General features: G+C 40.0%; 1 protein-coding gene across 3 annotated transcripts in view; it reads left to right on the plus strand.

The window, feature by feature from the left end:
* Positions 1 to 673: 673 nt before the first annotated feature.
* RELN (reelin) overlaps positions 674 to 25,643 on the plus strand; it is a 522,420-nt gene continuing 497,450 nt past the window's right edge. For 2 of the 3 annotated variants that reach the window (XM_039472914.2, XM_039472915.2), the window contains exon 1: positions 674 to 1,166. In XM_039472914.2, coding sequence (XP_039328848.2) covers positions 941 to 1,166 — 226 coding nt within the window. In that variant the 5' untranslated portion in view covers positions 674 to 940. The remainder of the gene's footprint in view (positions 1,167 to 25,643) is intronic. The other variant, XM_074379281.1, reaches the window with a different exon arrangement.

Consider the following 25,643-nt stretch of genomic DNA (forward strand, 5'->3'; position numbering starts at 1 on the left):
TCGAGGCTGCCAATTCCACTTTCGCTTAATCTCATTTTAAAATCCGCTACAGATGAGGCTCTGTCGCTGCTGCGAGGGGCCGGGCGGGGGCGGCGGGAGAGACAAGGGGCCTGGGTGGGAAGTGAGCGCGAGAGCCCCCAGCGGTTCGCGGCCGCGGGCGGATTCCCAGAACGCGTACGGGCCGCCGGGGCTGCCAGGCTGCGAGCCCCGAGGGGCGCGGGACGCAGCCGGCGCAGACAAAGAAGCCGGCGCCAGCGGCCGTCCCCGCCACCCCTCTCCTTCCCTCGCGCATCCTCCCAGGAAAACCCGGGCGCCCTGACGGCCAAAGGGGCTGGCTTTCCCTTTCGGACAGTGGGCGGGAGGTGCCCTCTCCCGGGCTTTGACGCCTCTCGCAGGAGAGTCGCGGGCTCCGCGGTCCTCGACAGCGCCCCCAGTCCCGCCACCCGACGCGCGCCCCTCCCCGCTCTCCCGGGTGGGAACTGGGCGCGGGCCGGGGACTCCGGGGACGCGTGCACCCCTCGCCGCGCGAGGTGCGGCCGAGCCAGCCCGAGAGGGCGGGGGCCGGGCGGGGCGGCGCGCGGGGGCGGGGGAGCGGCCGGGACACGTGTGGCGGCGGCGGGGGGGACGCGGCGCCCGGGGCTTTAAGAAGGTGTGGAGCGGGGCGGGCGCTTTCCCAGGCCTGGCCGAAGGGCGTCGCGCAGAGGCGGCGGACTACGCGCTCTCGGCGCCGGCAGCCCCGGCCTCGCGCTCCCGCAGCCCAAAGTAACTTTGGGAGCCGCCGTCTCCCGCGGAACTTCACGGCGGGGGGCGGCTCCCGAGCCGCTGGGCTCCGCTCCCCCGCCTTCTCGCCATCCCTCCGCGTGGCTCCTCAGTCCCGGCGTCTCCAAAACTGGATGAGCCAGCGGCGCGCGGGGAGCGCGGCGGCGGCGGCGGCGGCGGTATGGAGCGCAGTGGCTGGGCCCCGCGGACTTTCCTCCTGGCGCTGTTGCTGGGGACGACGCTGAGGGCGCGCGCGGCGGCGGGCTATTACCCCCGCTTTTCGCCCTTCTTTTTCCTGTGCACCCACCACGGGGAGCTGGAAGGGGACGGGGAGCAGGGCGAGGTGCTCATTTCTCTGCACATTGCGGGCAACCCCACCTACTACGTTCCGGGACAAGAATACCATGGTAGGTACCGCAGCACCTCCGCGCTCACCGCCGCCGGGTGCGCCCACCAGCGCACCTTTATCCCTTTTCTTCTTCCAAGGGGCCCTGTAAACAAGAACCATGACAACCCTGGCCCCAGCGTTGCGCTCAGTCCAGGAAGCGAGAACAAAGTTAGTGGAGAATGGAGTCGAGAGTTGGGAATTCATTTTCCATGTCTCCACTCCCCGAACGCGTCTCCTCATATTGAGCTGGTGCTTGTGCTAAACGCCTGAGAATTCTTGGGGGCCAGTGTCATTTCCCCTCACTCCCCGTACTTGCCGCAGGCACTTTAATTGAACCTGCGCATTTTCTTTCTTTAATCCTAGGACTTGGATTTCAGACCTTTGTCCTGCTCCGAGTCCCCCCAGATGGGTCCCCGGGGGTCGTTGGGGCTGTGGATGGGCTTTGCGGGCAGGTGGTGACAGATGGAAGCCCCAGGTCTGTGGCTGCCCCGCACCGCTCGCCTGCAAAGTTCCCGCTGCCCACCAGCCGGGAGTCCCTGGCATTTCAGTTGGTGTCAAACAGCCCTCCTGAAGGGGAGCCGCTGCTTCTAGCTCCCTCTTCTTTCAAAGGTGTGACTTAGTGTGTCAGTAATTGATGATTTTTCTGATTCCTGTCTTACTTTTAACATGGTGCTCCTTGTTAGAATTATCTTTGTGATGTTTGTTAATGACTTTGTGTTTTATCTGCACAGCTCTAATTTCCAGGCAGAGGCTGGAAGCCCTTATAATTTAAAGGTATTTTTTTAAGGGATCATTATGCTGCCCTACATCAAAAATAAACATTATAGCAGAAATAAAATTCAGCTCCAAGAAATATAATTTTATGTAGTGTATGCATGCTTAATATTTTAAGCTAGTACATCGAGTATGTGGAAAAATAATGTCTCTTTTCTGTAATTCCACTGGGACTTCTGAACAGTTTGCTTCTATGGGGCTTTTACACAGTGACAGGGACTATATAATTAGAATTTCAACCCCAAAATATTTATTCCCAACCAAATAGAAACTATTGTCCAGTAGGCTCATGTTATTGTTCCTAATAGGCTAACAATTATTGGCATGGCAGGAGGTAATCTATGGGGTGCTGGCACTTAACATAGACAAGCATTTAAAAATTAGAAGAATCCTTATGAGTTTTCTATCTTTTAAAAATACCTTGATATCTGTTCTAAAATATTTAACCTAAATAAATGTCTCCTAGAGGATTTTAACAGTGCTTTTACAACTTCCTTCTGGCATAGTGGCAGCTCTGTCTGTAAAGTAGGAGTTTAATTTGGTGGAATTTTAGAAATAATTTTGGAAAACGAATGTTCTGTTCTGTAACTAGTCCCTTTTTAGGTGAGAGTGCTTACTACCCTCCTCTTTACAAGAACAATGTAGTGCTTTTCTGAGGTTATGAGAATCTTTAAGTGGAAGGAGCAGCCACTGTGATGGTAACCAGACCTAACCCATAGCCTGATTGACTGAGCCTGCTGCTAGGTGCGACTCTTAGAGTAAGTTCTTTGCTGGTATTAGCTCTCGGTGAGAATGGTGGGTAAGTGAGCGAGACTGGTTCAAAGGTATGACTGTCAGGTTATGTTGGAAGACCATGTGATGATACAAAACTTTATTATTTTTTCTGTTTTCCACATCCTTTGGAAGGTCTCAATATAGAAAACTTAACTAAAAACACCAAAATGCCATATATCTTCTGGCCTTGCTTTAAAGTTAGCAAATGCAAGTCACCTAAAGACTGACCATAATCACATCTTTAAGTCTGAAAAGGAAATGGTGACATAGAATAAGAATAAAGTGTGTAAATACTCCAAGTTGGCCATTGCGGGAAGAATCTCAATTTCCACCTCTTTTCTGCAACCAGAAAAGGTAGAGAAATTGTATTATGTAAGTTATAAAAGGTCAGATTATTATAAGCTCTGAGAATTGCATCAGATTTTAAATTTCTGTTACCTATTTTATTAAAATTTAGATTTTAGAACTAACTGTAGCTATAGGCCTTAAGTCAGAGTTTTTTGTTTTTTGTAAAATGTTCTACAGGTAGAAGACATGTTTACAAATGAAGTGATGCTTATAAATGTCTCTTTTCCTTTTAGGCTTTTGAGAATTAATTTTCAAAATTCAGACACACACACACACACAAAGAGAGAGAGAGAGAAAGAGAGAGCATCTGTAAGAATTGAACTGCCAATAGAAAAACTTAATCTCATGTACTTTTGTGGTTGGCCCATTTTGATATGTGACCAAAATGAAAGGTCTTTTGGCCAAAGAGTCTTCTTAAACTTGTAAGAAATCTTTAAATGTTAGCTTGAGACTTTATTTCTAACCTTCTAGGTCTTTAAAGTGTAACAGTTATATCAGAAAAAATCAGTCACATTTATAATTTACATTGAAGTCATCATTTGAATGAACTGTGTTTGGGTATAAAGCTAATAGTTGTGAATATTTTTTAATAAAAATTAGTGATTTATTCATGTTGATTTTCTACTTTTTTACAAAATTTTCTAATATTTTACATTATACAAATTTTTAACATTGCAGTGACTTTTTTTTTAACCGAAAATAATGCATTGAGATAAAGGTGGTATACACAATAGCACCCAACATAGAACATTTCTGTAGATCAGTCAGCTGCCCTCTGAGACTGGGGTATGTGGCAGAGCTCAGAATGTAAGATGGGGAGGCAATTGGCAGTCTAGCGTAAAAGTGGCTCACAATTATAGGTCCCTGTATATGTCATATTTAAATATATCTATGGAATATCTTTAACAAAAATAAATATATAGTACTAAAAAATCTGGAGCTTTTGAGTCTAACAGAATTGTCACAGATTTTTACATTAAGTAGTATATCCATCTATTTTCAGTACTGGCAACTCTATAAACAGTGTGTGGTTACATCTGGTATGTTCTCATCTCTCAATTAAATGTCATTTGGTATCTCTCATCTTACTGTATCTTTTAAATTTGGTTGTATATGCCTCTTTTGAAATGGCATTATTAGTCACAATGAACCATCCCACAATGTAGAAGCTCAGCAAAAAGAGGAATCATACACCTCATGTTGAATTAGAAAGGTCTCAGAGTCAGAACATTTTTTTTTCTAGAATTTCCTTTTCTTTTGCACAAATCCTAAGACATAGTCAGTTTCCCCAATGTGCTTTCCAGTCTGCAAACCTGGATTTTTTTTTTTTTTTTGATAGAAAGTTGCAAATGATGGGGAAATAGGAAACAAGCATCTTCATGGGTTAGTCAGGTAGCCATTTCTCTTTTCCAGCCATGCCCCATGATTCATACTGCACCTTCTCCTAGGGACAAAGACAGTATTGTGAAAAGTATGATGGTTGGGTTGAAGTCTGCGTCTTTCCTCACCCACGATCATGGCTTTTCCTTTCCCCCAACCATCAGGTATCTACCGTCCAGTTTTGTTTGTCACTTCTCCCTTTTCCCCTCAATCAATTTATGGTGAATGTGACTTGTCAGTATTACACTCTCCCACATTTTTGCTTACAGTTGTAGAAAGATGTCTTTCCCCTCTTTGCTTCAAGTAACTTTAGCATCACTGAACAGCCAGATAGTAATCAATTTGGGGATAGAAAGACTTAGATGCCCCTGAAATCATGTTAGCAAGGAACTACCCACTTACAAGGTTGGCTTTACTCAATCACCATCAAAAAGGAGAGGTTAGCCATTAGAAAAAAAACATTGTACATGAAAATCAAGAATAAGTACATGAGTATGTCCAAAATACTTGAGCTGTGGTAAGACAATGCGCCTGAATTTCTGAATGGACTAGAATTCCTGTTATTATGGTAGCATAAGAATGGGGAAGTGTTCCATTAACGATGAGAAGTATGCTCTAAAGTATCAACTGAGAGAAAAAAAATTGAGGTCTTGAGTCGAATTGAACTGGTGATATGGCATGATGTTTTAAAAGGAGGATTTTACTGTATTTTCTAAATCCAGTATCACTATTGGTAATTTTTTCATGATGTATATCCACAATTATATTGTGCGAAAAATAGGAAAATCAATGTCCCATTGCCAAAACTAAACATTTACCTCAAAGAAAGGTATAATTAGGATAGAGTATTGAGGGCACTTTATTTTGACAATTTCCAATATTACTGTTAAAGACACATGTGTTCTCAAATCACCTGGTTGCTATTTAAAAATTATTATTTAAAGGAAGTACAATTTAATGACCTTACAAATACCAGATGATGTCTATGTCAGACATAGTTTTTGGAAATATATTCCAGATTTAATTCTTTTCAAAGGAATGATTTTATTATTTGAAGTAAAATAATTTGCCATTGCTAAAGTAATTGCGTTGTTGGTCATGTGTTACCCTTCATATGTCTCAGATTCTGGAATTAGTGCGTTTAAACTCTCAGAATCACTTGTCAAATGCAATTTGTAAGTGAACTGAAGGTGTGTCCTGCTGATATAGGACTATGAAAATTGGGCATTTTAAAGCATTTTGCTCTACTTGTCACATATTCATCTTACTCTCTTCAGTTCATACATATTTTACTGATGCGGTTCAGATTGTTTCTTAAATTGTAAATCTTGCTCTATGTAATTTATTTTTGCTGTGAGTTTCAATTCCAATTTTAAACTAAAAATCAAGTCTTTAGAATGATAGTTCAAAATATTTCATTTAGGCTGAAATTCCTACTTTATTCATTCCTACATTACTAGAAGTTATGTAATTTTATTTCCTTCTAATTTTTGTGACTTCGTTTTAAACTATTAATTTTATTTGCATTAAAATGTTAATAAATAAAATGGGAATGTTATATCATTGTAATAATATGAATATGGTTTTTATAGAACTGTCTTATTTCAATAAATTTGACTTTTCATCTTTAAAGAGGGTGATATTTTACCAAAATTTTAAAGTCAGCACTTTTGATTTTCACATTTTTATATATTAGTTTTATTCGAAAGAAAATATCTAAAAATCTATCTTTGATTTTTTTTTTAACCTCCTAGGAATCGGTTGACTTTATAGAATAAACTAGAAGCCTTACTCCATCAATTATTTAGGATTGGTTGCATATTAAGCCGTAATTGTTTTTCTGATCATTTCAAGTGCTAGTTTGAAACTTATTATGTCTTTAATCTTCATAAATAGTTGCTGATGCAATGACCCCTTTATTTCAAATAACCATTACATTTGAAAAGCATAAATTGAATGACCAGTACTTTTTGAACATTTACATTTTAAAAGACATAGACACACACAAACACAAAAATATGAAGTTCTGTGTGTCACATAGAAATAGAAAAATTGGATAGCCCTGCACTCAGGGAACAAAAGGAAGGTAGAATGCATTAGGTTGGAATGGGCAGGTTCACTACGAACACAGAGAGGTGGTTTAGGCTATGCCTGAGTCATAACATAATACATGTTAAAAGAGGAATTGATTTATCTAAATATTTTTATCTCAAAAACATTGAGTGTGATTAATCCACCCCCTTCACCTGATTTTAGAGTAATTTAAAAATAACTGAACTATAACATTTCAGTCCCATCAACTTTAAGCGAAAGAGTTTTAAAAGCACAATTTTAGATATTGGAATTGAATTTTCAAATGTGAATGTGTCATGATGACTGTTCAAACACAGGAATTGTGTCGTTTTTAAAAATTATTGGCTCTCAGGACATTCCATATGAGATGATACGATCTCACTTTGGTGTCAGTCGTGTGGCTTAGAGTAATTTTCACCACAGTCACCTGCCATGCCCATCTCATTGAAGGCAGAGCTTCTGAAGGGTTGAATGCCGTGCCTGTAGGTTAACCAATTATTTTTTAAATGTCTGCTTCTTTAAAACTGTACCTATTTTTTTTTCTTTTTTATTCTATCCTCTCTAAGAACAAGCTATAACAAATGTATTTGAGGCTGTGTGTGTGGTGGGAGGGATCAGTACCAATGTAGAAATGTTGATTTGTGATGTAAGGCAGCCCTAAGTCACTCAAAAGTAAAAAACAAACAAACAAACAAAAAACCACAAAGCTAAGGTAATTAGATAGCATTGAATACCACTAAAAAATAGTTATAGGAACTCTGAGTTTTTGAAGTAAATGTGTAAAATGCAGGTTAGCCTTTAATGCTGGATCAGCTTTCCTTAAAAAAAAAAAAAAAAAAAAAAAAAAAAAAAAAACACTTTATGTTGAAAACAAAATAAAATGTTGTTATAGCCAGACACAGTGGCATACACTTGTAATCTTAGCTACTTAGGAGACTGAGGCAGAAGGATCACTTGAGCCCAGGGTTGAAGCAAGACCCTGCTTAAAAAGAAAATTATTGGCTGGGTGCAGAGGCTCACACCTGTAATCCCAGCATATTGGGAGGCTGAGGTGGGTGCATCCCCTGAAGTCGGGAGTTTGAGACCAACCTGACCAACATAGAGAAACCCCATCTCTACTAAAAATATAAAATTAGGTGGGTGTGGTGGCAGGTGCCTGTAATTCCAGCTACTTGGAAGGCTGAGGCAGGAGCATCGCTTTAACCCAGGAGGTGGAGGTTGCAGTGAGCCGAGATCGTGCCATTGCACTCCACTGGGCAACAAGAGTGAAACTCTGTCACTGCCCTCCCCCCGCCCCAGAATTATTGATTACAATACACTTAAATGGTAGGAAAGATGACATGTTACAGATAGCACTGATTACTGATGTCCTCTGGTGCCCACAAACCAAGTAACCTGAGAAGGAGTGACAGTAGACCCATAAGTGCTATGGTCACCTTAGTCATCTCTCTCTGCCTTTCCCCTCTCCTTCTCTCTGTATCTCATCTTCTCTTCCTCCCTATAAATTTCCTCGTCGTCTTTCCTCCTTTGCTTCCTTTGACTCCATGCCATGGTCCTTGGGTTCCGTCTCAGCTTCCTTTCTCCTTTCTGCTTTACAACGTTGTTCCTTTTCTTTTTAAATTCTTTCTCTTCTTTCCCTTCAGATTTCCCCCATTGCCATCTCCACCTTTTTTTCTCTTCTTATTGATAATTATATGAAAAATATCAGTATATTTATTATCAACTGTTTAGGTCAGTCATAATCCTTGTAGCAAGCTCTGAATTGCTGTGGTCCTCCCATGGAATTTCCTCATTTTGCTGAAATACATGGAGCTGTAAGGGAGCCATGGAGGTGAGTATTTTTAACCGGATACTGAAGCTAGACCCATGTTTCTATTTTGCTCTGCCTTTTATTAGTGGTATAATTCAGCGATGTGAAGTGAAAATCTCTTGATTAGGGTCTTTGGGAAGGCTCTTATTATCATTATTATTATTGAGACAGAGTCTGAGTGTCGCCCAGGCTGGAGTGCAGTGGCGCCATCTCAGCTCACTGCAACCTCCACTTCCTGGGTTTAAGCGATTGCCGCACCTCAACCTTCTGAGTAGCTGAGACTACAGGCATGTACCACTAATGCAGGTAATTTTTGTGTTTTTACTAGAGACAGGGTTTTGCCAGGTTGGCCAGGCTGGTCTCAAACTGCTGACCTCAGGTAGTCTGCCCAACTTGGCCTCCCAAAATGCTGGGATAATAGGCATGAGCCACCATACCCAGTCAGAATCTTTGGGAAGGCTCTTGATAAAATTGATGATATTTTATAAAAGACCCAACTGGCACTTGCTTTTTGCCCTAACCTTGCCTATTCTGGCTCGGAGATGATACAACCATCTTGTGACCTTGAGGATCATGGCCAATGATGGTGGAATAGAACTTTAGAGGGAGCTGGGTTCTCGTTTATATCCTCAGGCAGCTATGCCAGCCCTAGAATCATGACTGGACTTTTTGTGTTGTGAGAAAAAGTACTCCTGTTAAGTTATCTTTCTGTTACTTGTAGCTGAATGAAATCCTAATTAATATGTATTTAATCTAAACACACAGATGCCTGAGTTAACATTCGCCTTTAGGTCAGTCACAGTTCTCGTATCAAGCTCTGAATTGCTCTGATCCTCTCACAGAATTGCTTTTGGTAACCTTGGTAAAACTGAGGTGTTTCCTAAGAAAGTTTTGACAATATATTTTCAAAATATTCTTTAAGGTGTGCTACTTTTACAAGTGGCAAAGATAGCGCATTTTATGTTAACTTTTCTAATTATGCTTTGAGAAGGTAACCTGTATCTGACCTGAATTTCTGGAGTTTCTTATATACTGACAATTTATGCTTGTTAGTTTCCTTCACCCAACTTTATTTCCCGACACTCCTCTCTCTCTAAAATGCAGTATCACCATCTATAAATCCTGTTGACATTTAAAACATCTAGATGTGTGATATGGTTGTGAATGTGAGCTCTGCCCAACCTTAACCTTGTTTGTTATGTCTGGCTCAGCCTCTAGGATCATATCTGAGTTTGTCATTTCTTTTGCTTATTACATATTGACATGGGAAACAGACGTCTGAGTCTTACCTTCAGGAACATGTACCTTCTTTGTTTAGGCCACCTTTGTTGTGAGTGTTGAGATATGTTATGATCATAGTTCCAGTTCTTTTCACACTTCCTTTTCTTTCATAAACACTTCCTGTATTCTCATCCTGCAAATGATGTTATATCTCCAGTGTGTGTGATGGAGGAATATGAGGAAATTAGTTGATTCTAAGCTCTTAGAAAAAGTGGGTGTACATTCCAATTTCACACACTAATACTGTCTGAAAACAGGCAACTCAAAGACCCCTGAATGAACGAATTATGGCAGTAACAATAGCAAACCCTAAAGTAGGACTTAATATGTGCCAGACACTGAGCTAAATGCTTTACACATGTTAATTCATGTAATTCTCACAAAACCCTCATGAGGAGGGCACTGTTATTCTCATTTTATTGATGCATAAACTGAGTCACAGAGAGGTTAGTGTTTTGCCCAAGATGGCAAAGCTTCTGTGTAGTTCTCCAGAATCCATCCTTTTAGCTAGTAGGCGTTTATTTTTTTAAATGGTGGTTATTTCAGAAAAGAAAAATAATAAATAATAAAGTAATCTCAAAAATGAGAAAACAAAGAAAAATAAAAGCTAATTTTTATTGTTTAAAATATATATTAAAAAATCAAACCAGAAAGCTGGTATCTATGCTAAACAAGGTTGGGATTTCACAGTCGTTAAGTCCATCATTCTTTGATCATCATCTCCAAGGTAAAGTACAAAGCAATCACTTCGTATATTGCTGGCCTGAAAGAGTTAACATGCCTTTGAAGTAAAATGACACATAAAAATACAAAAAAGTAGCTGAGCGGGATGGCTTATGACTGTAATCCCAGCACTCTGGGAGGCTGAGGCTGGTGGATCAGTAGTTCAAGACCAGCCTGGCCAACATGGTGAAATCCTGTCCCTACTAAAAATATAAAAATTAGCTGGGTGTGGTGCCGAGCGTCTGTAGTCACAGCTACTCTGGAGGCTGAGGCAGGAGAATCGCTTGAATCTGGGAGGTGGAGGTTGTAGTGAGCTGAGACTGTGCCACTGCACTCCAGCCTGGGTGACAGGATGAGATTTCGTCTCAAAAAAGAAAAAATAACAAGTGGCCAGGCATGGTGGCTCATGCCTGTAATCCCAGCACTTTTGGAAGTGGAGGGGAGGGAGACCTGCTGAGGTCAGGAGTTTGAGATCAGCCTGGCTAACATGGTGAAACCTCATCTCTATTGAAATACAAAAATGAGCCAAGCGTGGTGGCAAGTGCTTGTAATTCCAGCTGCTCTGGAAGCTAAGACAAGAGAATTGCTTGAACCTGGAAGGTGGAGGTTGCAGTGAGCTGAGTTCGTGCCACTGCACTCCAGACTGGGTGACAGAGCAAGACTCCATCTCAAAAAAACAAAACAAAAAGTTACTTAGAAACTTTAAAATATTTATTTGTAATATTTTGGTAATAGAATTTTAAGTAATGAAGAAATGTATTCTCTCATTCACTAATAGAACTTAAGTAGGATTTGAATATAAGAGAATTGAAAATTTAGGTGGGGAGGGACATTGTAAAAGGTATTTATTGAAGTTACCTGTTGTAGTATATCCGTCTCTTCAGGAAATTCCAGTAGATGTTGCCGGTCTGCAGGCACAGCCTGTGAAACTGAAAGGTGTGGCACACAGCAGAAGTCCTTGGCGACCACTCAGTTTCTGTAGTCTGACCTGCTTGCTGCTCAAAGTTCTACTCTTACAGTGATATAAAACCAGTGAGATAACATTTATTTTGTACTTTCCTTTGTGGAGTTATTTTTCATACATGGATTAAATCTTCAAAAATCACTTTCCGTTGAGTTAATTTGAATGAGAAAAAAAAGGAGCAACTTCTAAGCCTCCTTTCCAGCCCTTGCCTCCAAGTAGTCCGCCCGCTGCCACAGAGGGCAGAGCTCAGCTCTAGACTTCGTGGCAGCCAGGCTAGGAGTGAAGCGTGAGGGATGGCAAGGTATGTGTCATGTTTAGTGACAAGAAGCGGGGTCTGCCCTTGTCTCATTCTCTAGCAGTACTGGAAAGTTTCCTGATTTGTCAGCATTATAGTTTATTCCAGTTTGCCATCAGAGATGAACCAAGATCCGCCGACCCCTGGCAGAAGTTAAATAAAAGGGCCGAGGACAGATTTAGGCTGAGACTCTCCTCTTCAGAACCTACAGAGGTTCTCAGAGGGTTTGAAGGTAGGCTCATGTTCTTACTAGGAGAGAAAAATTTGCCTCATTGGACTTTAACAAAGGACAGTAGCCTTTATACAAACATCACCAAAGAGTAAGAAGTTGTTCCACATATAGATGTTTTATTTTCTCAGGCCCCAAAACACCAGGTCATTTCTCCCTGTGCCATTCTCAGATGAGCTGTACTAAGTGGTAGCTCTAATGAGCAAATCCCTGAGCCTCCAGGGTGGGGAGGGAAGGAAGCAATGTGACTGCTAGCTCGTGATTTCACCTGCTGCAGGTATTGCAACTTTTAGAATATTTCTTTCAAATGTAAGTGGTTTATGCCAGACTGTTAACAGAAACTGAGGCAGACATTTCAATTCTGAGATCTTTCAAACATAGAAAATTCCAATAAAAGAAGACTCAGAATTGGTATCATTAATGAGTACCCAGGGGATAGCTGTCTTTATCCACTGAAATGAAATACAAATGCTCTGGAGATCAGATTTGTCACAATTGTTAAGATAACAACTGATTTGACAGTGTATTGCTCAATGCTTTTGCTCATCCAAACAAGTTTGTCCTGTACCACTAGACCAGTCATTCCCAACTCTTTCTACAACACAATGAACAATATAGAAGCTCTGCAAACATGTAAGAATAGGCAATCTTGAATGAGGCAGGTGTTTCTTTGCTGTCCTGTAGAAGCAGCCACTAATGGAATACTATTCAGCCTAAAACAGAAGTGAACTTTCATTTGTGACAAAATGGATGAACCTGGAAGGCATTATGTAAAGTGAAATAAGCCAGGGAAGAGAAAGACAAATATCACATGATTTCACTTATATGTGGAATCTGAAAAAGTTGAACTCATAGAAGTAGAGAATAGGTAGAATGGTGGTTGCTAGGGCTAGGGGTTGGGGTAGGTGGGGAGGTGTCAGTCAAAAGATAGAATATTTCAGTTAGGAAGAATACATTCAAGAGATCTATTTTACAACATGGTGACTTTTGTTAATAACAATGTATAGTATAGTTGCTAACAAAATTTTTAATCTCAAATAAGATGTTCATTACTTTGATTAAGACAAATAAATGTTTCTATTGAGTAAAAAGAATGTTTCTCCTTAGAAATGTTTTTCAGTGAAATAAACATAATTAGAATTTAAGGATGGTTATTAGAGTATTAAGTTTTTATTTTGCTGTATGGTACTCATCTCTAAACCTTTATTTTTATTTACCTTGGAAAATTGACCCAACTTGGAAAAGTGTAAATTTTATTAGCTACTATTTTGGAGAGTGGCAGGTGTGTCAGGTTACTCTGCTTACCAGCAACAGAAACCAGCTCTTGCTAACTTGGGCAAAAGGATTTATTAGTGGGAGGTGGGTTAGTTTGCAGAATGGAAGGAAAACCCAAACATGAGATGTAGAAACGATTTGTGTCTCAAGGAGGAATGAGTAGTCAATTGCTAAAGGAGTCTTGGTAGTAGAAACCAGTGGGCAGGCTTTTCTGGCCCCACAATTGGAGTGAATCCTCTCCAACTTCTTTTCTTTCTTGTGTCATTGAATACTGGATTCATGTTCCTGGGACCACAAGCATTATTGGCCTAGCAGGGGTAGGGCTAAATTGTCCTCTTATCATATATATATATATCTGGCCTGAAAGGCACATAGCTGTTTTAGTTTTGTGGAAATGCCGCCTTCTCTTCTGAAAGTTGCACACTGCAGTATAGGTGGCCTATCCTCATACAGGAAGCTCAGATTCTCTGGGATCGTATCTGCTCTGCTTCACTTCAGACTGCCAGGGATCTTACACTTAACAGCCTGCAAGGGAATATCAAAGGTAAATGAGTGGGTACATGCCTCTGCCTTCACATGTCACTATAGAAAAACCACCCCTGTATTCACTAGGAAGATGCCAACATACTTTCCTTAGTCCTCAGCTTACCAGGACCAGAGCAACACCTGTCACAGTCCCTCACTCCCATTTCCTTGGCATACTTTCATGAAACCTTGTTCTGGTACTTTACACTCTCCTAGTTTCTTCCTACCTCCCTCGCTGCTGCTTCTCAGTTTGCTGTTTCTTTGTTTTCTCCCAGACTCTATAGCAGGCATCCCCAAACTTTTTACACAGGGGGCCAGTTCACTGTCCCTCAGACCGCTGGAGGGCCGCCACATACTGTGCTCCTCTCACTGACCACCAATGAAAGAGGTGCCCCTTCCTGAAGTGTGGTGGGGGGCCAGATAAATGGCTTCAGGGTGCCGCATGTGGCCCACGGGCCATAGTTTGGGGATGCCTGCTCTATAGTGTTAGGGCACCCTGTCCCTTCTTTTCTGTTTTTCATCTGCCCTTTATCCTCCTTCCCTTGGGATGTCCTTCCATTTTTTTTTTTAGACAGAATTTCGGTCTTGTTGCCCAGTCTGAAATGCAATGGTGTGATCTCAGCTCACGCCAACCTCTGCCTCCCAGGTTCAAGTGATTCTTCTGCCTCAGCCTCCCGAGTAGCTGGGATTACAAGCATGTGCCACCATGCCTAGCTAATTTTGTATTTTTAGTAGAGATGGAGTTTCTCCACGTTGGTCAGGCTGGTCTTGAACTCCCAACCTCAGGTGGTTTGCTCGCCTTGGCCTCCCAAAGTTCTGAGATTAAAGGCGAGCCACCGCGCCCAGCCTTTTTTTTTTATTTTTTGAGACAGTGTCTTGTTCTGTCACTCAGGCTGGAGAACAGTGGTTTGATCTCAGCTCACTGCAGTTCCAGCCTCTTGGGGCTCAAGTGATCCTCCTAACCTCAGCCTCCTGAGCAGCTGGAATTACAGGCACATGCCACGATACCCCACTAATTTTTGTATTTTTTATAGACATGGGGTCTTACTGTGTTGCCCAGGCTGATCTTAAACTCCTGGACTCAATCGATTTCCTTGCCTTGACCTCTTGAAGTGGTGGGACGACAGTTGTCAGCCACCATGGCCAGGCCAGGAGCTTGACCATTCTAATGCTTTCAGTGCCACCTTCAGGCTGGTGACTCCCTAATGACTCCCTGACTGTCTTAGGCCTCCTGCGTCTTCCTGCTCACCCAGTATCTCCACTTGGATGTCTTGGAGCTTCTTATTTCCCCTCCCCCGACTCTCCTAAATCAGCTTCTTCTGGAGTCTCTCCAGCTATGTTAAGGCCAACTCCATTTCTACAATTGTTTAATCTCAAAATCTTTTTTCTCTAAGGCTTCACATCAGTCCCATTCCTAAGTCCTGCTGGCTTTGCATTTAAAAACACCCAGAATCTGCCATTGCCGCAGCCACTTCTCATCTGAATATGACAACAGGCCCCTACAACTTTCTTTGCTCACTTTTATTCTAGTCTGAAAACAGCAGCCTGGCTGCTCTGCTAGAAGCCAAGATGATGCCACTGCTCTGGCCACAACTAAGACGTCATATATTTCCCTCATTTGCCTGTAACAGCCCTGGTCTTTCTCTGTTTTCCCAGTGTCCATCCAGTTTAGCATTTTACCAACAAAAATAACCAAATTTGAATAGTGAATTATACAGTCATCCTATCTATACCTTTAATTGCTCCTGGTCTGTCTTTGAGAAAAAGATAAACTCTTCAGCATAGCTTTTAAAGCCCTGTCGCACCTGCCTCTGTGGTTGCTTTTCTGATGTAGGATTTAACCTCCTTCCTCTTATCCTCCACTGAAACCATAAGGCCTCTTTTTTGATCTTTAAACACAGCAGGGGCTCAGACCCACCTCAGGTACCTTTGCAATGCTATTCCCCTATCTAGCATGCCTTTCCCTAGATAGCCTTGTATGCCTGTCCTTTCCTGATTCAGCTCCATACTCAAATGTCACCTTCTCCATGAGGCCTTCCCTGACCACTCCATTTAAAACTGTGCTCCATTCTTCCCAGGACCCATATCCCCTTGACTGCTCTATTTTTCTTCATTGCTGTTATCATCCTGTCTGTATTTTGCTGTTTTGCCTTGTTCACTTTCTGTGCTATATTAGTATAAATACTTTAAAACCTCATCAAAGTAGATTTTGCTTGTTCCTCTATTGCCTGTTTTGCTTACTTCTCTTCTCCTAGTGCCTAGAACAGTGCCTGGCGCACATCAGGTGCAGAAACATTTTTATTTAATGAATCAATGAGCAAAAACAGCACTTGGGATCCCTGTCTAATATGAGTTATAGTTAAAATTGTTGTCTGAAAGTGGCAATTCCAAGATAATTAAAGTAATAAAGAGGATCATCTATAAAGATGGGTTTGTGAGTACAATTTCTAAATTTTGGCTTTGAATCTATGATAACAATGTTGGAAAAGAAAATCTGAAAACCATGTTTCTACTTTCTCACCTGCCAAACTTATAAAATTCTCATGTCTTCTGTTAGAATATGCAAAGCTATTTATAACAGTCTGTTGGAATAGCTTTATTTTAACGATATGTTAGCATATCCAAAAAAGTTCTCATAGCAATTAGTGACTGCAGTTATTAATAGAAACTATAATAGATTTAAAGTTGTTATTCCTGGAACCTTCTCTGTGCTGCACCATAAATAAATTTGAAACAATCATGATGAATGGGTAGCTAGTTTGTATTTAAATTTTCATTTGAATAGGGATAAATAGTGGGAAGGACAGAAACCAAAATCATTTGGCTTCATACTCAACAGAGATGTAATAACCTTATAGAAAACACACAAAAATGGAAGCGCAACAAATTTCCCCAAGGATTTTGTCTTCTAAGAGGAGTTTGCTTGGACAGTGATGAACATACAAAGGGAACAGCAGCTGAGAATTCTACACCTTTATTCAATTACATATATTGATAGCCTATAAATTGAGAAGATCAGAGGCTCCAAACTTATGGAAATTAACATGAATGTTTCCAGGACTTGTTAGTGAGAATCACTCAAATCTTATAGCTAAGATAGAATAAAAAAATTCCACTCTATCCATAACATATTTAGATATTTTAATTTATGAGCCTTTGAAATCAGAGATGACTGAACTCTCAGGGATTTGTGGTGGTGGATAGCACACAGGCTCAGGAAACGGACTGCCTGAGTTCATTTCCAGGCTTCGCACTTTTAAGTTATGTGGCCTTGGACAAGTGATCTTACCTTTCTGTGTCTGTTTCCTCTTATGAAAAATAGGAGTGATGATAGTACTCATGACACAGGGGTGTTTTGAATCTTCAGTGAGTTACTGGATATAAAGAAGAACACGATGCCTGGTACAGAAAATGTTAAGTATTATTAGTATTTTTTTTGAAACAGAGTCTTACTCTGTTTCCCAGGCTGGAGTGCAGTGGCACAATCTCGGCTCACCTTAACCTCCACCCTTTGGGTTCAAGCGATTCCCGTGCCTCAGCCGCCTGAGTAGCTGGGATTACAGGCATGCACTACCATGCCTGGCTAATTTTTGCATTTTTAGTAGAGATAGGGTTTCACCACATTGGCAAGCTGGTCTCGAACTCCTAATCTCAGGTGATCCACCTGCCTCAGTCTCTCAAAGTGCTGGGATTATAGGCATGAGCCACCACACCTGGCCGACTATTATTATTGTAATATACTTTCTGATATTTTTTCCTGTGATTAAATAGGAATATATTTATTTAATCTACTTACACTCTTGGGAATTATAATCTTTTTAATCTTAGCATTATGTGCTCTTGATACTGACATTTTTCAAAAACATAATTTTCATGGGTCCACAATATTCTACTGTGTGCTGTATCGTAACTTTAAAATCTATAAATGTTTGACATTTTAAGTATTTTCCTTTTGCTTTCAATGTTTTAAACATTATGATGATATTTTGCACGTCTTCTAAATTTTGGCAAAATTCTTTCCCCCAAGTTGTGGTTTTATTTTTAATTTTGTCATGAATTTACTTATTTATTTATTTTTATTATTATTATTTTTTTTTTTTTGAGACGGAGTCTGCACTATTCCCGGGCTGTAGTGCAGTGGTGCACTCTCAACTCAGTGCAACCTCCGCCTCCCAGGTTCAAGCGATTCTCCTGCTTCAGCCTCCCAAGTATCTGGGATTACAGGCACCTGCTACCATACCCAGCTAATTTTTTTGTATTTTTAGTAGAGAGGGGGTTTCATTATATTGGCCAGGCTGGTCTTGAACGCCTGACCTCGTGATACCCCCACCTTGCCCTCCCAAAGTGCTGGGATTATAGGCTTGAGCTACTGTGCCCTGCCTGTCATGAATTTTTATATGCACGTTAAGTTAATACATTTATGAAAACAGATACATCTTTGTTTCTTTTATTTTCTCATATTGCTTTTGTGCTGAGAGTGTCTTTTTCTAATCATAGACAAGGTAAATATTTACATAAATATTTTTCTTATGTATGAAATTGTGGATTATAATAATTTGCGTGCATTGTTAGTGGGCTAATCTCACTTGTTTGTTTCTTTTCCTGTACAGCAAAGGGTTTCCCTAGAACCACACAGGCACTCTCTCTTATTACAGCAACCATGGCCATTAACTGCTTTGTTTCAGACACTGTTAGAAATGCTCTTGAAAAAGCTGTCCCATGTATCATATGGGTTGGATTATTGCTACTGGCTGTGACAGTTGAGTGCAAATGCCAGATGCCTCTACTTAAACCTTCAGAGCACCTTTGCTCTTTCAACAAAATTCTGGAATTTGTACAGAATTCTTTTTGGAATTCTAATATTCTCTTTTGTGAAACAACTGGATCACAGTAACTGCTGACATCACAAATACGCCCTTGCTGATGGCACCTCTTTTTTGGTGTCAATCATAAAAGTTTTTCTATCTAATATTATAATGTGCACACATGCATGCACACACGCATGCTTTCATATGCCCATATATATTAGCAGTGTGTGAAGCGTCTATCTGTTTATCAAAGAAAATATTAATAAGCCAGAAAGGGAACACATATGAAATGCAAACTGTGTAGATTTTTTGTTCTTTCTAATTTAGCTTTAAAGCTTCTCTGGCTGCTCTCAGTTCTCGTCTCATCCTTTCTTGTAAGCCTCTGCCTGACAGTGATGCTGGATCTCATCATGGCATTCTATTTTCCTAAATCTGGTAATATCAAACTTTAGGGTCTTTGATGGATGACGGCCCCTGTATTCCAAACAGAAGTCAGATGGCCAACGCCAGTCATTGTGACAGGGATCTGCCTGTACTTCAGCTGCATTCTATTCCTGTCAGTGCTTTTCAGTGGGACAGTGCCATCCACACCTATATACTGTATAATTCTAAGAAATATCTTGGAATTTCTTGGGAAGATTTAGAATATTTAGTTATGAGATCCAGTTAAATTTTCTTTGATGTGGTTATCAGGATGTAGCTCTTCCAGTGCAAGGGAGGAAACTGATTTCTAAATCCAGTCTCTTACTTGTAAGCAATCTATTTTTTAATTTGCATATGTACATGCAGACATGAATGGAATCAAACTATACCTACCACACTCAGCTGTATGTGTTCAGCATCTTTCCAAGCTATTAAGTACTGAGCTACACCTTCATTTAGTATCACAGTGTATGGATACACACAAATGTACTCAGTTCCCTCTAATGTTCAAGTTTTAGATAATACCTACAAAATTACAAGAGATTGATTGATTGCTTGATCGAGAAGGAGTCTCACTGTATCACCCAGGCTAGAGTTCAGAGGTATAATCTTGGCTCACTGCAACCTCTGTTTCCTGAGTTCAAATAGTTCTCCTGCCTCAACCTCCCAAGTAGCTGAGATTACAGGGGTGGGCCACCACGCCTGGCCAATTTTTGTATTTTTAGTAGAGATGGGGTTTCACCATGTTGGCCAGGCTGGTCTTGAACTCCTGACCTCAAATGATCTTCCTAACTTGGCCTCCCAAAGTGCTGAAATTATAGGCGTGAGCCACCGTGCCCGGCCAAGGTTTTTTTTTAAGTTTATGTTTTTTATTCGTTCAATGATGCTCAAATGCTTTCACAGTATACATTCCTAGAACTGAAAGTTACAGCTCAAAATTTATTAATAACACCACAGCTGTTGATACCTACTGGGATTACAGGCTCGTCCTCCAAAAAGATAATACCAGTTTTCATTTTGTCAGGCAGCCTGACAGCATACACACACTAAATGCTGGGTGATATCATTCTTTTTAGTCCTTGATAAATCTATAGGTTTAAAAAGTGTATTTTATAATTGTTTTATTTTGACTTCTTTGATTACTAGAAAGGTTGAATGATTTTCTTGTGTCTCATTACCAATTTTGTGTATATGTATATCTGTGTATGAATTATCTGTTAAATCCTTTACTTATTTTTAAAGTTTTCTCTTTTTCATATTGATTTGAAAAACTGCTAATGTTAGTAATTCCTTGTAATATATATGAGGTATTCCCCTCTCTCAGTTTGTCCTTTATCATTTATTTTTATTTTATTTATTTATTTTTGAGACAGAGTCTTGCTCTGTCGCCAGGCTGGAATTCAGTGGTGTAATCTCGGCTCACTGCAACCTCTGCCTCCCAGGTTTAAGCAATTATCCTGCCTCAGCCTCCTGAGTAGCTGGGACTACAGGTACGTGCCACCACACCCAGCTATTTTTTGTGTTTTTTAGTAGAGATTTTTTACCATGTTGGCCAGGATGGTCTCGATCTCTTGACCTCATGATCTGCCTGCCTCAGCCTCCCAAAGTGCTAGGATTGCAGGCATAAGCCACCGTTCCTGGCCTTAATTTTTATATAGTCAAATCTATCCGTTGTTTCCTTTATATGGAATGAGCATGACAGTGTATAATAGTATGATCTCTGGAATCAGACAGGCCTGGATTCTAATCCTGACTTGACTACTTTTTCAAAAAAGAGTTGATTCACATTATCTGTAGTGGTAATATTCAATGGAGACTCTGCGAACACCGAATTGGTGACTACAGAACCACCGTTCCTGGAGGGAACACAGAGCTAGGCTCCTGTCACATTTTTATCAGTCCATCGATAAGTAGCTTTGTTTTATGTGTGAGTCTGTTTAAAGACATCTTATTAAATGTATATTGTTGGTTGATTAACATTGAACTCATGGCCAAAGGCAGTGTAACATGCTTGAATGAATTATCTTTGTAAGGCACATCACAACCTTCTTACACTTGGGAACACTAGACAGTTCTTCAGCACTATCCTTGTAAGCCATTTTAAACAGTGAAATCACCATGGTGAAGCACAAAAATGAAAAGAAAAAAAAAAAAAAAAAAAAGCAAGGGCTGGGAGCAGTGGCTTATTCCTGTAATCCCAGCACTTTGGGAGGCCTAGGTGGGAGGATTCACTTGAGGTCAGGGGTTTGAGACCAGCTTGGCCAACATGGTGAAACCCCATCTCTACTAAAAATACAAAAATGAGCCCAGTGTGGTGGTACACACCTGTAATCCTAGCTACTCGGGAGGCTGAGGCAGGAGAATGTCTTGAACGTGGGAGGCACAGAGGTTGCTGTGAGCTGAGATCACACTATTGCACTCTGCATTCCAGGCTGGGTGACAGAGCGAGACTCCATCACCCCTCAAAGAAGAAAGAAATGGACAATACAATATGAGATCTTAAAGAATAAGACAGCTTTGTTTGACCTCAGCTGGAGGGGGTGGGGTGATGGGTATCCAATAACTCAAATTTTTTGCCAGTCTGTGTGTACAAGTCTTCAAATGACTGAGTATTGATATTTAAGTTATAGGCAAATTCATAAATAAGGAATCCATGAATAATGAGGATAGACTGTATACACTGACATGAAAGTTGCTTATCTGAGTTTCCTTTGTTTAAAGGTACTCAACTTCTTGAGTACCTTTCTTACATGTAAAGTCCCTTTCTTACATGTAAAATGAAGAATTGCACGTCACATAGTGACATGATAATAAATGAGATATAATATATGCTTGGTGCATAGTAAGCTGGTGAATATCGGCTGCTATTGTTATATGGTTTCTGCCTTCAGTATTGTGCATGGAGAAATTTCTTGAATCCTCAGATTACAAAAACATTCTCATATCCCTTCTGCTAGTACTTTAATAATGTTTGTTTATTGCATTTAACTCTCAAATTCATTTAAAATTTATGACTAAGAAGAATGATACGATACCCATTTAATTTATTTCCTAGATTTTCTGCCAGTTTTCCTGGTATCATTTACTAATAAAACATTTTTCTCCTACTACTTTCTAAGTATCCTACACAAGTGATCTTTTAAATGACATCTTCTAATTGACCATTTCTGGCATATACAAATATAATTGATTGCTATATGGTTTGTAACCTAGACTTCTTACTGAACTCTCTGAATGCTTTTAAAAACAATGTTTGGGGTTGATTTTCTTCCATTTTTAGGAAATATTTTTAAGACGTTTTAAATGAAGAGAAAAAGGGCAGATTGTATACAAACCAGAAAAGGCCACATAATTTAATTTTCCATCTTGCTGAATAAAACTTGTTTATAACAGGCCATCAAGGGCATGAATTTTGCTATAATTATTGGAGGAGTTAAAAACCCCAGTTTATTAATCTTAGAAGCATATTTATATAGGGAGAGCTAATGCAAACCTGTTTCATGAGTGGGAAAACAAGGACAGTAGGAATACTCACACGAGGTGTGGGCCTTTCTCTAAACTTTTGTGGAATTAATTCACTTATTTTTAGAAGAGTCTTATGAAGTAGGTATTAGGATTATTTCTATTTTACATTTGAGATAATGAAGGCACAGAGAGGTATTGAAATCTATAAAATGTCAAGTTAAATAGGTCATTTCTTTCTCATGATTCTGAAATTTTAATTAAATCTGGTACTTACTGGCTTTTTATATTTCCATAAAACCATGGCAATTCATATACAATTCTTTTAAATGTCATGAAGTTTTATCCATAATTGTTTTTGTTGTTGTTAGGCAAAATGTCAATGGTAAATTTGATGTCCTTTAGCATTTTGGGATGATCATTTAAACAGACATCTTCTCATGGGTTCTATTCTTATCTTTTCTAACTGGCTCTTAATAGTCTAATGTCTCTTTTTTTTCAGTTGCAAATGAATTACAGAAATAGCTTAGTGAAAAGAATTACTAGATGGTTAGATTAGATTTGAATAAGGAAACAGTAATATCCTTTGTCTTGTTGGATCTCTCATTAAGGAGATCTAATTTCTTTTTTTTTTTTTTTACATTTACTTACCTTTTACAATTTCTTTCATACTTTCAATTTCTCTTTTTTTCTGTCCCCTTATTTCTCATGGGCCACCAGTCTTCCTCAGTAGCAAGTCATGGTGCCTGCAGACCTGATGTCAAACCAATTAATGAAAGGGCACTTGGTATTTCAGGCACCAGCTCTGAGATAATCTAATATACTCTTCTTTTAGTTCTCTTACTTCTGAGTTCACATTAAGCAGAATTTTAAGACATTCCTCTTATCTTCAGCCATGTTTGACAAACCATTTGGGCGAAGATTGTATATAATATATCACAAAGTACTGTTTAGCCTCCCAATATATTTTTCTTGTTTGGGGGAAAATTGTTTATTTTCCTTTAAAATCATACACATTTGTTGAGGCCCTACTTTATAGAAAGTATTCTGTTTGGTCAATAAAATTAAAGTTGAGTTTTTCCTGCTATCAAGGAGTTTTTAAACTAGTTTGAAAAATACGTACTTGAAAATCAAACCCAAAGAAAACTGTAAATACGAAATAAGAAATGGTGCGACAGGAAAGTGGCTCAGGCCATATGAGTGACTAGAGTGTAGACACAAGAGAAACCTATTCAGATCCACAGGGATCAAAGATGGTTCCGGTATGGACCTTGAAGCTTGACATTTTGACAGGATGAGGGTGGCATAAGCACAGGTGTAGCTGTATAGACTTGTGGGAAAAGTTTAGTGAACAGTGAGCAGAACAGCTCTGTTGGAGCTGAGCAGCTGATCTGGAGAGTGGCAGGGGACTGGGCTGATTTCAGGCAGGTTCTGTCTGACGATGGAGCCTTGCTTACATCATAGAGGCAGCCTCCTTTTATCTGTGGACATCGGGGAGCCACTGAACATTTATCAGCTGGAGAATTGTGTCTTGAAAGCCTGTTTGCAGCTGCAGGCTGGGAAGCTGCCTGGACCCTAATTAAAGAAAAGGCCGGCTCCATCTGAGGATGTCTGGTAGGTTCACTGCTCCAGGGTTGTGCTAGAAAGTGCAGACAACCATCTAAAGCACTGCACTTCATCTTGGAAAGCCCCACAAGAAACCAAAACACTTTCAACATCAGGGACCCCTTGATATGGAAAGTGTTTTGGTTTCTTGTAGGGTTTTGTAAAATGGACTGGAGTGGTAGAGGCCTGAGGAAGGAAGATCTAATATCATGTATTAGTGATAGGAGGGGAGGCAGGCTGGCGGAGTGGTTAAGAGGCTTTGGAGCTGGTCTCTTTGGGTTAGAATCCTGCCTCTACTACCATTAGCCCTTAGTTTTCTTATCTGTAGCATAACCACACCCATATCTTAGTCAGTGCCTGTAAAGGGTCTGTTCTGTTAGTGGGCATATAGTAAATGCTCAATAAATGTCAGCTATTACTAGAACAAAGGCAATGAGGACAGCTGCAAAAGGTCACAGGGAAGAAAAGGTAGAGCTTTGATGAGGTATGGGATAGAAGAGAAAAAGATAGATTCATCAGTGACCCCAACATCTGAATTGTTGAAGAAATGGTGGAAGCATTGGCAGTTTGGAGAAGTTTTGGGAAGATGTGCAGGTTCCCAAGTGAAGTTGAGGATTCATTCAGTGTATAATTTTCCTTCAGGAGAAGGATGTGTGAGTCACTCCAAGATAACTAGTGTTCTAAAATGGGCAACTTGCTTGGTTTGTTCATTCAATATGTGTTTTTGGAAAATAAAGGAAGTTTGATAGCCTAGCTTCTGCTACATCTGTCGCTTCCAGTATTAGCTTCTGTACATTTATGTCTAATCTGAATTATATAGCTCTGCATTGTTAAACTGAATCATAATGGATTATTTTTCATATTTTACATCCCTATTACATGCAAAGCATTCCATTACAGCTGGTCCTTGAATAATGTCATTTCTTCCAGTGTTCTTTCATTATAACATCGATGAGAAAAGAAATTAATTCTCTTCCTGGACTGCCTCTGTGTGGAGTTTACATGTTCTCTGCATGTCTCCTGGGGTTTCCTCTGGGTATTCTAGTTTCTTCACACATCTCAAAGATGTGCACATTAGGTTCATCCATGTATCTAATTGTCCCAGTCTGAGTGAGTGTAATATGTGTGAGTGAGCCCTGTGATGGGATGACATCCCGTCCAGGGCTGGGTGCCACCTTGTACCCTGAACTGCTGGGAGACACTCTGGCCTTGTGCAACCCAGAACTGGAATAAGCGGGTAATTTTCTTACTTGTTTTTATTAATCTTTCTTAAATGTATATGTAATTCACATTTCAGTGTTTAATATTATCAGTGTTTTGTCTTTATTTAGCAGTTTGGTGACATTTTTGTGACCAGAAATATGCCATAGGTATTTAAGTCTTGTTTTTATCCATTAGCCTGTAATAAAATTGGCTTTGCTATAGTCATTTTACTTGAAGTCTCAGTTTCCAAGAATCTATCGATAATGTGAGGACTTACTATATTTAATTTTTCTTAGTAAATTATAAATCTGAGATTTTGATGTGGTAAACATATATATAGTTATGAATAATTCAAGGTTAGGAATAAGAAAAAAGCAAAGAACATTGGTTTAAATAAATTTTTACTTAATGAAATAAATAATTGTTTGCATAGTTTTAAATTTTAATTTTGGGGTATAAAATAAAATCTTTTCCAAATATTGGATACTGTTCACACAAATACTCTGGACTTTTATATGAAACAAAGGACTTGGCAGGGCTTTTC

This window comes from Saimiri boliviensis, chromosome 10 (genome assembly GCF_048565385.1).
Source record: "Saimiri boliviensis isolate mSaiBol1 chromosome 10, mSaiBol1.pri, whole genome shotgun sequence".
NCBI classification, from domain to species: domain Eukaryota; kingdom Metazoa; phylum Chordata; class Mammalia; order Primates; family Cebidae; genus Saimiri; species Saimiri boliviensis.